Genomic DNA, 13,591 nt, shown 5'->3' with positions numbered 1-13,591 from the left:
AGCGTATCTACATCTGACAGACACATGGTCCGTTTCAAGCAGGAATCCAAACTACCCGGGAAAGGAGTAAGGGGCCGAAACTGACCATGGGACAAGACTACTCGATCAACGCTTATTGTTAAAAATCCAGGGTGTTGTGTGAGAAGGAGCATGAAACTGGGGAAAGCTAAAGCAGAACCGTGTGCAGGCGCACTGGGGGGAAGAGGGTAAGACCGGGAGCGAGGCGAGGCGAGGCGAGGCGAGGCGGGCGGGCGGGGGAGGGGGGCAGGCGCCACGTCCGCAGACGGAGAGCGCCCGCGACTCGGGCCCAACCCGGTCCCCGAGGGCAGGAGCCGCCTTCCAACCGGCGCCCCAGGGCCGGGGCGGCCGCCGACCCAGACACCGCGCGGTGGCCGGGGCCTGGCTCGCGTCTCCCCACGTGACCCGCCCGAAGCGTCCCGAAGCTCCCGACGCCCACGCGGCCGACAACGCGGGGCCCGCGGGCGCCGGCGAGGGGTGCGCCGGGGCGGGTCCTGAGAGGAGGCGCGGGCACGCGGCCCGACCGAGGCGAAGGCGGCGGCTGCGCGCGCCGGGCGTCTCCCCAGGGCCTCGCGGCGCGAGGGAATGATTCCCCAGGCCCCGGCGCGCGCCCGCAGCCTGGGCTCCCCGCTGCAGGCCCAGCCCGCTCACCTGCTCGCAGTGGAGGTGGCCAGGAACCGACTGCCGCCCCGCACCACCAGCGCCTGCCCGCACAGCGCCAGCCCCGCGGAACTCGCCATGCGCCCGCCCGCCGCGCCTCCCCCCACGTGCGCCGCCGAGCCCCTCTTCCTGCCGGCGCCGCACAGTGACGTCACGCGCAGGCGCCGCTCGGTGGCGCCGCTCGGCCCGCCCCCACGGTGGCCGAGGCCCCGGACATGCGCAGAAGGTGCTTTCCGCCTTCGCCGCCGTGGTGGCGTCTTCTCCGCAGGTGGCGGGTTTAGGGCGGTGGGAACACTCGCCCGCGTGGGAACGCACGCTGAGCAGTGCTCTTTTCCTCCACACTGGGCAGGGCCGCTTCTGGATCTTTCTCCGCTGCAGCCGGGCGACGTGGTCCTGCTGGTACCTGCTGGGCTCTTAGTAAGCGTTCCTGCAAGAGGTGGGTGGGGGTGAGCCTGCACTTGTCCGGGGTGGCTCAGAGTTCAGGCGCTGGAAGGGAGCCCCCGCAGCTTCCCCTCGGAGGTCGGCCCCAGGCGCCGCAAGTCTCTCCCACCGCCAGAGATAGCTCTTTGCCCGTGTTCTTCTGTTCATGGAGTTCGAACAAGGTGACTTCTCAAGACACGCCGCCCACACACCCCATCCTGTTCATCTAGTCACTTAAATCCCTCTGCTGCACGCCCCTTCTCTCCATCTCCGTGGCTTCCGCCACCATCCAAACCACAGCAGTCCGCAGCTTTGCTGATCGCCGCAGCTGCCCTTGTCCCCCACCGATCTGCTTGCCACACCGAAGCCAGAGATCCTTGCAGAACACAGATCTGATCATTGCATCCCCCTGCTTAAAACCAACAGGTGGCTTCTCGTTGCTTTCATGGCAAAGACCCAAGTCCTGATCATGCTCTAGGGAACCGCCTGTGGTCTGGCTCCCATCTACTCCGCAGCCTCTTTCATTCTCTGTGCTGTAGCCAGGACTGCCCTTCATTCACTGGCACAATGCACTCACCCCAGGGACTTAGCACATGCCATTGTTTCTGACTGAAATGCTCTCCCCGGCACCCTATCTATTTACTGTAACTAGTTAATTCCAGTCACTCGATTTCATTTCAGTGGCATCATCGGTCAGGGAAGCTTTCCCTGCCTTTCCATTATTTGTATTCACGTTTATTTGTTTAATGTCTCTCCAAGACTACAAATGCCTAATTTTGCAGGTTATGGTCATCCCAACTTGCAGCACAATACCTGGCAAGAAGTCAGTGCTCAATCAATATTTGCTAAGTACATGAATGGAACGAGTAACTGTCTTAAAGGAGCAGCTACTGTTACAGAAGAGTGAAGGCGTAGGAAACTTGGAGAATGCTGGCCCTGACCCCACCTCCTGTATGACTCAAGGATGAATTTATACCCAAAATCAAAGGCAGCTGCTGTATTCACGGAGGGGTTGCTGCTGGGCAGTAACCACAGTGGAAGCAGGAGACTTCCCAAGGTTTCTGAAAATGAATCTGTGAACATCTTTATTAGACTAATCTAGTTGGCACAGTGGAAGTCCATATGCGTGGTCTGGGGTGTTTTTCAAGCATGCCAGTGAGGTTACGGTTTCTCTCCTGGGCAGGATAGTAATACTAGGACCATAGAGATCCTAGGCAGGGGCCAGTCATCACTAGGCTCGTGAATAAATTCAACTTCCTTTACAGTCGTCATTTACATCTTAGAAAATACTCCATGACACACATTCTAACATAAAATTAACTATAATACACCTATTTGAACTGACCTTGAAGTTTGCCTTCGTGTTATAAGTTACAACCTAGAGAAGTAAGTACAATTTTTGAAAAACCGTGGAGACTGAATAACAGAGATTTAAGGGATTTTATGCATTATATCACAAGATGCGGAGCATGCATAAATGAAAACTTACAGAACTGTGCTTGATCATCAGACGTAAACACAGCCTAGTCATTCTGATCTTTTTGAGGTGATGAACCATGTGCCTCACGCTCTGAATTCTTGCAGTACTTGTGCCAACAAGATTTATTTGCCTAAAGATCTTTTTCTCAGCAAAGTCCAGGATAACCCAAGCCTTTTCTTTGTAATTTTAATCCAGTCTGAGTTGAAATGGTGTTAAGCTTATTTTTATTTTCACAACTTTCCCTTTTGTGGCCCCTCTGGTGCTACTTCAGTTCATCTTGTGTGGGCTATCAGATGTTAATGCAGGTCCATGAACGTGTTGTCTGAGGCCTCTTTACCCGTCATTACTCTTACATATATGTGTAAACTATTTCAGCATTAATATGATGTGTTGATATTTTACTATCTAATGTTCTTAGTATATTACCCCAAACCCACAACTCAAATTTCAGTTCTGTATAATTTGGGGTTTTTTTTAATTTGTTAATGTAGCTACTAAAGTTGTAACCAAGTTTTTACCTCTCTGAAATTTACAAAACGATGAGGGCATATTCATCGTTTACAGCTTGGATAAAATTGGAGAGCCCTTAGGTTTTGTCCCATTTCCCTTGGTGATTTTCTCGAAGGAGTCAGCTGTGTTGATAGTAGCTGTAGTTAGTAACTGTTTTAGTAACTGTATCCATTTTCTGTTGTCATAATAATACATAGTAAATACATAACAAGTACTATATAACAACAAATTGTGTAGCCTAAAACAGTAATAATTTACTTAGCTCACAATTCTGCGGGTTGGCCATTTGGGCTGGTCTTAGTTGGCTGTCTTTGCTCATGTGTCTGTGGCCTGCCACCTGGTTGGAAGAGAACTAGCCAGTCTAGGATGGCCTGGGACAACTTGTCTCCACTCCATGTCATCCTCCAGGAGGGTACTGGGGCTTACCTACATGGTAGGCACAGTCAGGAAAAAACCCACGGGACTTGTGAGGTCCAGGTGTGGAACCAGTGTACTGTTTCTTCTGACACACCCTATTGGCCAACGCAAGACACAAGGGCAACAAGATCCAAAGGTGGGGGAAATAAACCCCCTCTTGGTGAAAGGAGCATCAAAGTTGCATTACAGAGGGCCTGGGTAAAGGGAGGGGTGGAGAATTGAGGCCATTTTTGTGGTCAAATCTACTACAATCCATCCTTTGGCCCCAATTATTCACATTTCTCCACCAAAAAAAAACCTCACTTCCTCCCAAGATCCCCAGAAGTCTCACCCAATCCCAGTACCAGGCTCAAAGTGCAGGGTCTCATGATCTATACTAGGTTGAATGTGGCTCCTCAGGTGCGGTTCCTCTTGATCCACAGATGGATAAACTAAAAATATCAATTGTCTGCCCCCCACACAGCATACACTGGTCAAAGGGGAAAGGACCACCACAGTGAATACTTCCATTTGAAAAGGAAAAGAATGGGGGTCCCTGGGTGGCACAGTCGGTTAGGCGTCCGACTCTTGGTTTCGGCTCAGGTTGTGATCTCAGGGTGGTAGGATCAAGCCCCGCGTTGGACTCCACACTCAGCATGGAGTCTGCTTGGGATTCTCTCTCCCTCTCCCTCTGCCACTCCAGCCTGTGCACGCACGCGCTCTCTCTCTAAAAAAAATAAATAGATCTTTAGAAGAAAAGAAAAAAGGAAGAATGGGTGCACAGAGCAATCACTGGTGCAGAGCAATTCCTAAATCCATAGGGAGAATGTTCACAGGACCATAGGACAAGGGAGTGCTCCCCGATGAGGCTGAGTTCTGCCTGCTGGGAATATTCCCCAGGCTGTACCCCAGCGCGACTCTTACCTCTGCCCTCCTGGAGATCCCTCCTTTTCCAGCGCCTCTTGCTCACTCTGAAAAATGTGCCCTTTGAGCAACTCTTAAACTCTTACTGCCCTTAGCAAATTGGGAGCCCAGAGGCCTTTTTTCACTTTAAACTGTCCAGTCCCCTGAAGGTGGTACTTTGTTCATACAGTTCCCTTAAACACTTTGTGGAGATGTCAGCATCGTGGCTGAATAAGATACCCCTCGCCATGTCCCCCCACTCAACAGCAGTTCAGCATCCATCCACAGACAGAGTGCCTTTCTGGGAACTGTGGGACCCAGCCCCACACACAAAGGAACCCAGGCAGTCTCACCCACCCACGTGTCCGGTAATAGGCACACAGACTTTGGTCCCACCTGTGAAGCTTGCTGTGGCCTATGAAGTGGCTCCACCCCCTCTTGGCCATGCTCTGGGAGCCCCTGGAAAACACCATCTTAGACAATCCCCCCCCAAAGGAAAGAGCTTTTGTGGAAGCCCAGGTTTCCAGCAGACAAATTCCAGCACATCGTTAGAACAACAAAAAAAATATATGAGTTTGGGTGCATTGGAGAGGGTAAGAGGAACAGTGTGACTTTACCCATATCATCCCTCCCCCAGGGCCTTACAGCTTAGCGTCAAGAGAGAGTTCCTTAGCCCAGGATTTCTCTCACAGGGGAAAGCGAGAGCATGTGAGTGAGCACCTGACTTCCCCAGCCATGTGAGATGCTGCCAAAGATACCTGTGTCTCTAGACTCTTCCAGAGTATGGGTCATGAGTACTGGGGGCAGGAAGAGCTAGGAGAGCAGCAAATAGAACTCTCAGGGGCAAAAAAGGGACCCCAACACTCCCATCAAAAAGCCTGCCCTTGAGCCACTAGGGACACCTTGCTCACAGATCCCCCAACTGGCCCACTGGCACCCCCAGCGCTCCATGCACCTCACCCCCACACACTCCCACACTGTGACCAGCTCCCTGTGTGCACTCCCAATGGCAGTAAGAGTGAGTTTCGGCAAACAGCTAGTGAGCACGCACAAATAATGGGCCCAAATCTGCAGGCCAGGGAGAGACCACAGCTTGAGCACCACCTTGGGGAAACAAAGGGGAGGCTGTCAGCACTCAACCTAGTTAATTGTGGGGTGGAGAGAAGGCATACAAGCTTAAGAATCAGCCACAAGAGGGAGCAAGAAACAAGGAGAAGGCACATCCACCCGAGGTCTGGGATCGCCCCAGAATCCCTAGCAGGGCTGAGGGAAGGTATTTCTCTCCCAAAGGCAGTTAGTAAAGTCCAGAGGAGGGGATGGCAACTTGAGATGTGAACACAGCAGCACCAGACTTCAAGGAACATGCAAAATCAAAGAAACATGATGCCACCAAAGGATCATAAGAACCTTCTAGCAACCACCCCCAAAGACTTGGAGACCTGTGATTTACCTGATAATTCAAAATAGCTGTTTTCAGGAATGAGCTACAAGAAAACAAGCAAACAAAAAAGACAATTCAACAAAATCAGGAAAACAAAATATGAACAAAATGAAAAGCCTAGCAAAGATGGAAATCATAAACAAGAACCAAACAAAAAATCCTGGAGCTGAAGAATACAGTGAATGAAATGAAAAGTGCAATGGGGAGCACCCACAGCAGAATGGATGTAGCAGAAGAAAATCCGTGAAGTGGACAGGAACTTGGACGTCATCCAGTCAAAGGACACAAAGGAGAGAGGATGAGAGAGTGAAGAAATCCCGGTTGACCTGTGGGACCAACAAAAGAAACAGTCTGTGATTTATTGGAGGTCCAGAGAAGGAGAGCGGGAGAAAGCGGCAGAAAGCTTATTTAAAAGAAATAATGGTGGGGCGCCTGGGTGGCTCAGTCGTTGGGCGTCTGCCTTTGGCTCGGGTCATGATCCCGGGGTCCTGGGATCGAGCCCCGCATCGGGCTCCCTGCTCCACGGGAAGCCTGCTTCTCCCTCTCCCATTCCCCCTGCTTGTGTTCCCTCTCTCGCTGTGTCTCTCTCTGTCAAATGAATAAAATCTTTAAATAAATAAATAAATAAATAAATAAAAGAAGTAAAAGAAATAATGGCTGAGAACTTCCCAAATCAGGGGAGAGATTTGGACACTCAAGGTCCTGAAGCTCATGGGTCACCAAACTCAACTTGAAGAGATCCTTTCCAAGACACATTATAATAAAACTGCCAAAAATCAAGGACAAAGAGGGAATCTTAAGAGCAGCAAGAGAAAAGAGGCTTGTAAGTTACAAGCTACCCCCATCAAGCAATCAGCAGATTTCTCTGCAGGAGCCTTACAGGCCAGGACAGGGCAGTACGGTATAGTCAAAGGAAGACCCTGCCAACCTAGAATCCTCCACCTGGCAAAGCTGCCCTTCAGAAATGAAGGGGAGATAAAGATATCCCAGACAGACAAAAACTGAGGGAGTTCATCCCCACTGGACCTGCTCTGCAAGAAACACAGAAAGGAGTTTTTCCAGCTGAAATGGAAGGACGCTAACCAGTAATGTGGATACACAGGAAAACATACAACACACGGTAAGGGTGCGGGGGCAAAGTCAGATTCTGGATCCTGCTAATACTCTAATGTGATGTGTTAACCACTTAACTCTGTGTAAAGGTTAAAGGACAATAGAATCCAAAATACCTGCAGCTACGATCATTTGTGTATGAATATAGAGAACATGAAGATGTAAACCGTAACAGCAAAAACATCCGGGGAGGACGTGGAAAGGTAGAGTTTTTGTATGCAGTCAAGTTGTAATCAGTGTAAAACTTACTGTTGTATCTATAAGGTGGTTTATTTAAGCCTCATGGTAACCACAAAGCAAAAACCTACAGTAGATTCACAAAGGAGAAACAGAAGGGAATCAGAGCTTACCACTGTGGAAAATCATCACTCCACAAAGGAAGGCAATAAGAGACTGTCCAGGACATTCCTAAATAGATATAGATATATAGATGTTCATATTGATATATATAAATATATACTTGATATCCATGTATATATGAATATATTCAATATATATTGAATATGTACTTGATATATACCAAGTCATTTCACTGTATACCTTAAACTTACACAACATATATATCAATTATATTTCAATAGAGCTGGAGAAAAAAGAATTTCCTTAAAAAAATAAAGTCACTTGTATTTTCCCATCTGATGTGATTTTGACATGTTATAGGTGGAGTTACATTTTCCCCCAAAAAGACAAGTTGAAATCCTAACCCCTGGTACTTGAAATGTGACCTTATTTGGAGATAGTCTTTACAGAGGATTTCAAGTTCAAATGATGTCATCAAAGCAGGCCCTAATCCAGTATGACTTGTGTCTTTATAAAAAGGGGAAATTAAGACACAGAGACAGACATGCACAGAAGAAAGACACACAAAGAAAAGCCATATGAGGACAGGCAGAGATTGGAGCAATGCAGCCACAAAGCAGGGAATGCCAGGGATTGGTGGCCACCCCCAGAGGCTCGGGAGAGGCAGGGGAGGATTCTACCCAGGGTCTCAGGGGATGCTGTTCCCGCTGCCACCCTCATTTAGGACTGTATCCTCCAGAACGGTGAGACAACACCTTTCTGTTGTCTTCAGCCAGTCAGGCTGTGGTCCTTTGTTATTGTAGCTCTAACAAACTAATACAACATACATTTGTATTTTGAGGACAGTGCTATTCTAACAACTAAGTTCTTACTCCATGCCAGCACTCAGCTCTTCACCCTTACTTGGTAGTGATGTTTGGCCATTAGAATGTAGGCTAGGCAAGATGTCCATCGACAGATGAATGGATAAAGAAAATGTGGTATATATATACAATGGAATATTATGCAGCCATCAAAAGGAATGAGATCTTGCCATTTGCAACGACGTGGATGGAACTGGAGGGTATTATGCTGAGTGAAATAAGTCAAACAGAGAAAGACATGTATCATATGACCTCACTGATACGAGGAATTCTTAATCGCAGGAAACAAACTGAGGGTTGCTGGAGTGGGGGTGGGGTGGGAGGGATGGGGTGACTGGGTGATAGACACTGGGGAGGGTATGTGCTCTGGTAAGTGCTGTGAATTGTGCAAGACTGTTGAATCTCAGATCTGCACCTCTGAAACAAATAATGCAATATATGTTAAGAAAAAAAAAGAAGAAGAAGAAGGTAGCAGGAAGGGAAGAATGAAGCAGGGGAAATCGGAGGGGTAGACGAACCATGAGAGACGATGGACTCTGAAAAACAAACAGGGTTCTAGAGGGGAGGGGGGTGGGAGGATGGGTTAGCCTGGTGGTGGGTATTGAGGAGGGCACGTTCTGCGTGGAGCACTGGGTGTTATGCACAAACAATGAATCATGGAACACTACATCTAAAACTAATGATGTAATGTATGGGGATTAACATAAGAATAAAAAAAAAAAGAATGTAGGCTAGGCTCCAGTAATGGCCCACTTGATGAGGCAGGAGAAACATGAAGGCATAGAGCTGGGTTATATATGTAGGTTCATATACACAGGATCTTGCCGGACAAACCTTTTCATCGTTTCAGTATACGGAAAGATAGAATTTCTAGTAGTATTGGAATCTATATCTTTTCCATCAAAAAGTGGGCATCTAAAACTACCATATAACTTTGGGGCACCAAATAAACCACTCATGGCTTTTTTACTCATTAAAATGCATTATGAAATATTTCATACATATCAAAAATACACAAGAGCAAACATTCCTGTGCCCATAGCACACCATAAGAAACAAACAAACAGGGGCGCCTGGGTGGCTCAGTTGGTTAAGCGACTGCCTTCGGCTCAGGTCATGATCCTGGAGTCCTGGGATCGAGTCCCGCATCGGGCTCCCTGCTCAGCGGGGAGTCTGCTTCTCCCTCTGATCCTCCCCCTCTCATGCTCTCTGTCTCCCATTCTCTCTCTCAGATAAATAAATAAAATCTTAAAAAAAAAAAAAAAAGAAACAAACAAACAAACATTACTAAAAGAAGACAAGTCCCAAGGCTCCCTTCCATATGGACCTCACCCGTCCCTCCACGCCCTCCAGAGGTAGTCACTAACCTATTCTGGGTGGCTCATCCTTGTTAGTGAGTAGGAAACTTTATGTTCTGGATACCGAATCATTATGAGTTAAATGATTTCCCAGTTTGTGTCTTGTCTTCTTACTTTCTCTACTGCCTTTTGCTAAACAGTTTTCAATTTTAATGTAAATAGATTGGAATGTCCTATGCCATGGGAAGTATGTGTGTATGTTAACCCCAAATTCAAGAGAGGGTAGGCCTTGAGACATTTTTTCCCCACCCAGTGCCCAGGCTGAGATATACATTTCCTGTGACCTTTTTTGCAAGCAGGTGGCTTTGCCCATGCTCACCCTGCCACTGAGGGGCAGCTCTACAAGGGCTTCCTCCTGTGCTTCCCAGCCCACTCCCAGGACTCATGGCTCCAAAGTCCTCTTGACGTCAGTTAAACCAAGACTTTAACTTACTGAGATCAGCAAATGCTCCCAGAGCGATGTGACTTCTTGTGGTTTCTTGCTTGTGTTTTAGTCCCTGGGAACACACACTTCCTGTGGTCCAGCACATTCCAAACGATGAAAAACATGATCACACTAGACCAAGATAGGCAGCACTGAAAAGAGCCTGGTGGACACAAACACCAAATCAATTCAGGAGGAATGCACACTGACCCCAGGGCTTGGGAATTCCCACAGATAAGGGCCCAGAAACACATGAGTTTCAAGTCCATCATGACACAGCAATCATGGACAAGAGCACGGATCTGGACATGGGAACAGAACTGATCATTTGAAATTATGCTTGTGATATTTCACCCAGCATTGCGAAATATTCGGTAGTCCAGCGGTTTTTCATAATATCTAGTGGCCAGATACTCCCAGAGACAGAAGTCACTATCTGTGTTTTAAAAGATAGTTTAGAGGCTCCTGGGTGACTGAGCCAGTTGAGCATCCGACTCTTGATTTCTGCTCGGTCATGGTCTCAGAGTTGTGGAATAGAGCCCCAAGTCAGGCTTCATGCTCAGCAGGGAGTCTACTTCCTCCTCCTCCCTCTGCCCCTCCCCCTGCATGCTCTCTCTCTCAAATAAATCTTAAAAATATATATATAATTGAGGGGTGCCTAGGTGGCTCAGTCAGTTAAGTGTGACCCTTGATCTCAATTCAGGTCTTGATCTCAGGGTCGTGAGTTCAAGCACAGCATTGGGCTCCATGCTGGGCATGAAGCCTACTTAAAAAACAAATAAATAAAGTAATAATAATAATAAAACATAGCTTAGACATATTCAATTTCACTTTGACTTTCCTTATTTTGTCTTGACAAAAAAAAAAGCTTTTAAATTTACTTTTCCTATTTGCCAAGCTGTTTTTCCTTAAAGATTTTATATTTATTTATTTATTTACGAGAGAGAGAGAGAGAGAGAGAGAGCGCACATGAGCAGGGGGAGAAGCAGAGGAGGAGGGAGAGGGAACCCAAAGCAGACTCCTTGTTGAGCATGGAGTCTGACTGGAGGCTTGATCCCTTGATGACAAGATCAGGACCCAAGCAGAAACCAGGAGTCGGATGCTTAACCCACTGTGCCACCCAGGCACCCACTGAGCTAGCTACCTGTTTTTATTTTCTCTTATTAAAAAGAAAATTATCTTACTAAGAGTAAAGCATACTATATATGGCCATCCTGAACAGTATTTAGGAGCACCTGGGTGGCTCAGTCAGTTAAGCATCTGACTCTTGGTTTCGGCTCAGATCATGATCTCAGTGATTGAGCCCCAAGTTGAGCTCTGTGCTCGGCATGGAGTCGGCTTGAGAATCTCTCTCCCTCTACCTCTGCCCTTCCCACTCATGCTCTCTCTAAAATAAACAAATAAATCTTTAAAACAACAACAACATTTTAAAACCACAGTGTTATTGAAAGCTTTGTGGAAAAAAAAAAAAAGGAAAAAACCATGCTTCATTTAAACACATAATTAAGTTGTATTAATTTACATAGAAAAATGGCATAATACATTTCCTTTGGGGCTTAAAAGGAATGTATGTCTTAGACAAGAATGCAGAGCTAGGGCATGTGTGAGGATGGCAGGAACCTGAATATTTTTATTTTCCTTTTTGGCCTAAACACCTTTGAGTTCAGGGTTGGGTCCAAGTGATGCTCCATTTTCTAGTTATCTTGAAAAGAAGTTTAATTTGCCCTTAGGATACTGAAGGGGGATCTGGAGTAATTTAGATAGACCTTTATGTGATTAATAAGAAAATATAGGCCAACATAAGTTTTTGAGGTTTTTGTCTAAAAACTGCTAAGTTGGGTGCCTGGGTGGCTCAGTTGGTTAAGCGACTGCCTTCAGCTCAGGTCATGATCCTGGAGTCCCCGGATCGAGTCCCGCATCGGGCTCCCTGCTCTGCAGGGAGTCTGCTTCTCCCTCTGACCCTCCCCCCTCTCATGCTCTATCTCATTCTCTCTCTCAAATAAATAAATAAAATCTTTAAAAAATAAAATAAAATAAAATAAAAATAAAAACTGCTGAGTTAGTACTTGCTAGGCAAGGTGATGGGTGCAGGAGAAATGATATCTAGTTTACAGTTTTCCAGCTGATTAGAAAACACGATCTACTCCCCTTTCCACAAATACTCGTGAAAACAGGGTCCCTCTCTCTGGCCTCTGCCTCTTTGATTTTTCTGCAAAACCTTATATTTGCCTCTTGCACTTGGCCCTGTTCTTTCTGTTCCCTTTGTTCTAATGTAGTGTAGGCCCACCTCGACTGCCCTACCTGAGTACGTTAGCTTCCTAGTAGGTCCTGCTCCCTCCGGGCTCAGACAGTGGTCTTCCACATTTTTCCCATAGTTACCTTCACACACAGTCATGTTGCTTCTTTAAAAACCGCCAACATGGCTACCCCCACTCACTGTGTCTCTTCTCCAGGGCTCCCCTCAACCTACGTGCCCTCTCCTCAAGCCACTCTGGCTGGTGACCACACTGGGCCCAATGGGGTTGGCCTCTTCGTTTTATTCTTGAAGCTGACATTTTATTCTTGAGGCTTCACAACGCAAGCCTGAACTTTCCACTGGAGACAACAGAGTGAATTTGGTCTGAGTAAAGGATAATTCTGTTGGGGCACCTGGGTGGCTCAGTGGGTTACGTGTCTGCCTTCTGCTCAGGTCATGATTCCAGGGTCCTGGGATAGAGCCCCATGTCTGGCTCCCTGCTCAGCGGGGAGCCTGCTTCTCCCTCTCCCTCTGCCGCTCCCCCTACTTGTTCTCTCTCTCTCTCAAATTAATAAAATTTTTTTAAAGGGTAATTCTGTTAGTAAGGTTTTCCCTTCTCCTGGAGAGACCAAGGACCTCTTTCTCATTATTATCCTAAGACCGCAGATTGTCCACTGCCACCTGCATGACTGGTGGCAGGTCGCATTGCATTCACAGGGCTCCAGAGTCCCCTTTGATAAGGGTCTGGGGGCACCTGTTTCTGCCCATTTATCTTGACACCTGAATGAGTCTCCACTTCGCCCGGGTGGACTCAGAGGAGCGGGCACGTTCATCTTCTAGGAAGCACTGGACAAGGCAGGAGTGCGGGCGGGGGGGCACGATCAATAACGGAGCGAGGGGTCAGTAACTACGCCCGCTCTGCTATTTCGCCTTACTTTGGGGGAAGTCTTCGCACTGCAAGCCATCAACATTCAGGTCGCATAAAGCTGGCGCTGCTGACACGCCCGGCTCCGGCACTGGTGCCGTCATGGGCTCAAAGCATGCCCACGGTCCCGCCCGGGGTGGCCTGCCCGATGGGCAATGAACAGCGGTGACCACTCTGACCGTGTGCCTCGCAGGATGGGGTCCGACCTGACGCCGCCCAGGGGCAGCCGAGGGAGGCGGGGCGCGCGCTGAGGCCCGGACCTAAAGTGCCGCGGGGCCACCAAGCCGACGACTCTGGGTCAGGGCCGGAGTCGCCAGGGCACGGTCTGAAGTCTGTGCACCTGGGAAGAGACACTGGCAGACGGGGCGCCGGCCCTCCGGAGACAGCGACGCCGCAAGAGCCCTCCGACGGCCACGCGCGCAGCCAGCCCCGGGGCCGCTCGGACGAGAACCGGCCCGCCGGTGACTGGCAGCTCCACCTGGGGGCGTGGCCGGGGCGCCGAGCTGGGAGCCCGGAGGCGGCTGGGATGCGCCCGCAGGCCCCG

General features: G+C 48.5%; 1 protein-coding gene and 2 long non-coding RNA genes across 7 annotated transcripts in view; 1 reads left to right on the top strand and 2 right to left on the bottom strand.

Annotated features, from left to right (window-relative positions):
* Positions 1 to 827, bottom strand: part of WDR4 (WD repeat domain 4) — a 33,180-nt gene extending 32,353 nt beyond the window's left edge. The window contains exon 1 of one of the 3 annotated variants that reach the window (XM_045902403.3): positions 670 to 827. In XM_045902403.3, the coding sequence (XP_045758359.1) occupies positions 670 to 758 (89 nt within the window). In that variant the 5' untranslated portion in view covers positions 759 to 827. Of the gene's footprint in view, positions 1 to 85; positions 631 to 669 lie in introns of those variants that run through there. The other 2 variants (XM_045902404.3, XM_064578391.1) reach the window with 2 other exon arrangements.
* A 25-nt stretch (positions 828 to 852) lies between these two features.
* Positions 853 to 4,448, top strand: LOC135362566 (uncharacterized). The gene is made up of 2 exons (XR_010407417.1): positions 853 to 1,280; positions 1,881 to 4,448. It is a non-coding gene; the product is annotated as an uncharacterized LOC135362566 (long non-coding RNA).
* On the bottom strand, positions 2,161 to 13,534 carry LOC129045724 (uncharacterized). Of its 3 annotated transcripts, XR_010407415.1 has the most exons (4): positions 13,058 to 13,534; positions 9,896 to 10,049; positions 7,292 to 7,349; positions 2,161 to 4,211 (listed from the first exon to the last, which is right to left on the bottom strand). It is a non-coding gene; the product is annotated as an uncharacterized LOC129045724 (long non-coding RNA). The 3 variants fall into 3 exon arrangements; XR_010407414.1 differs by lacking the exon at positions 7,292 to 7,349 and having other exon boundaries at positions 2,169 to 4,211; XR_010407413.1 differs by lacking the exon at positions 2,161 to 4,211 and having other exon boundaries at positions 4,437 to 7,349.
* Between the last annotated feature and the right edge of the window lie 57 nt (positions 13,535 to 13,591).

Source organism: Mirounga angustirostris, unplaced genomic scaffold, assembly GCF_029215605.1.
Source record: "Mirounga angustirostris isolate CCGP_5_RB_7025 unplaced genomic scaffold, mMirAng1.0.hap1 SCAF_1, whole genome shotgun sequence".
In the NCBI taxonomy this organism is placed as follows: Eukaryota; Metazoa; Chordata; class Mammalia; order Carnivora; family Phocidae; genus Mirounga; species Mirounga angustirostris.
Note: the sequence above shows the minus strand (reverse complement) of the source record. Positions and strands in the feature narration are given on the sequence as shown.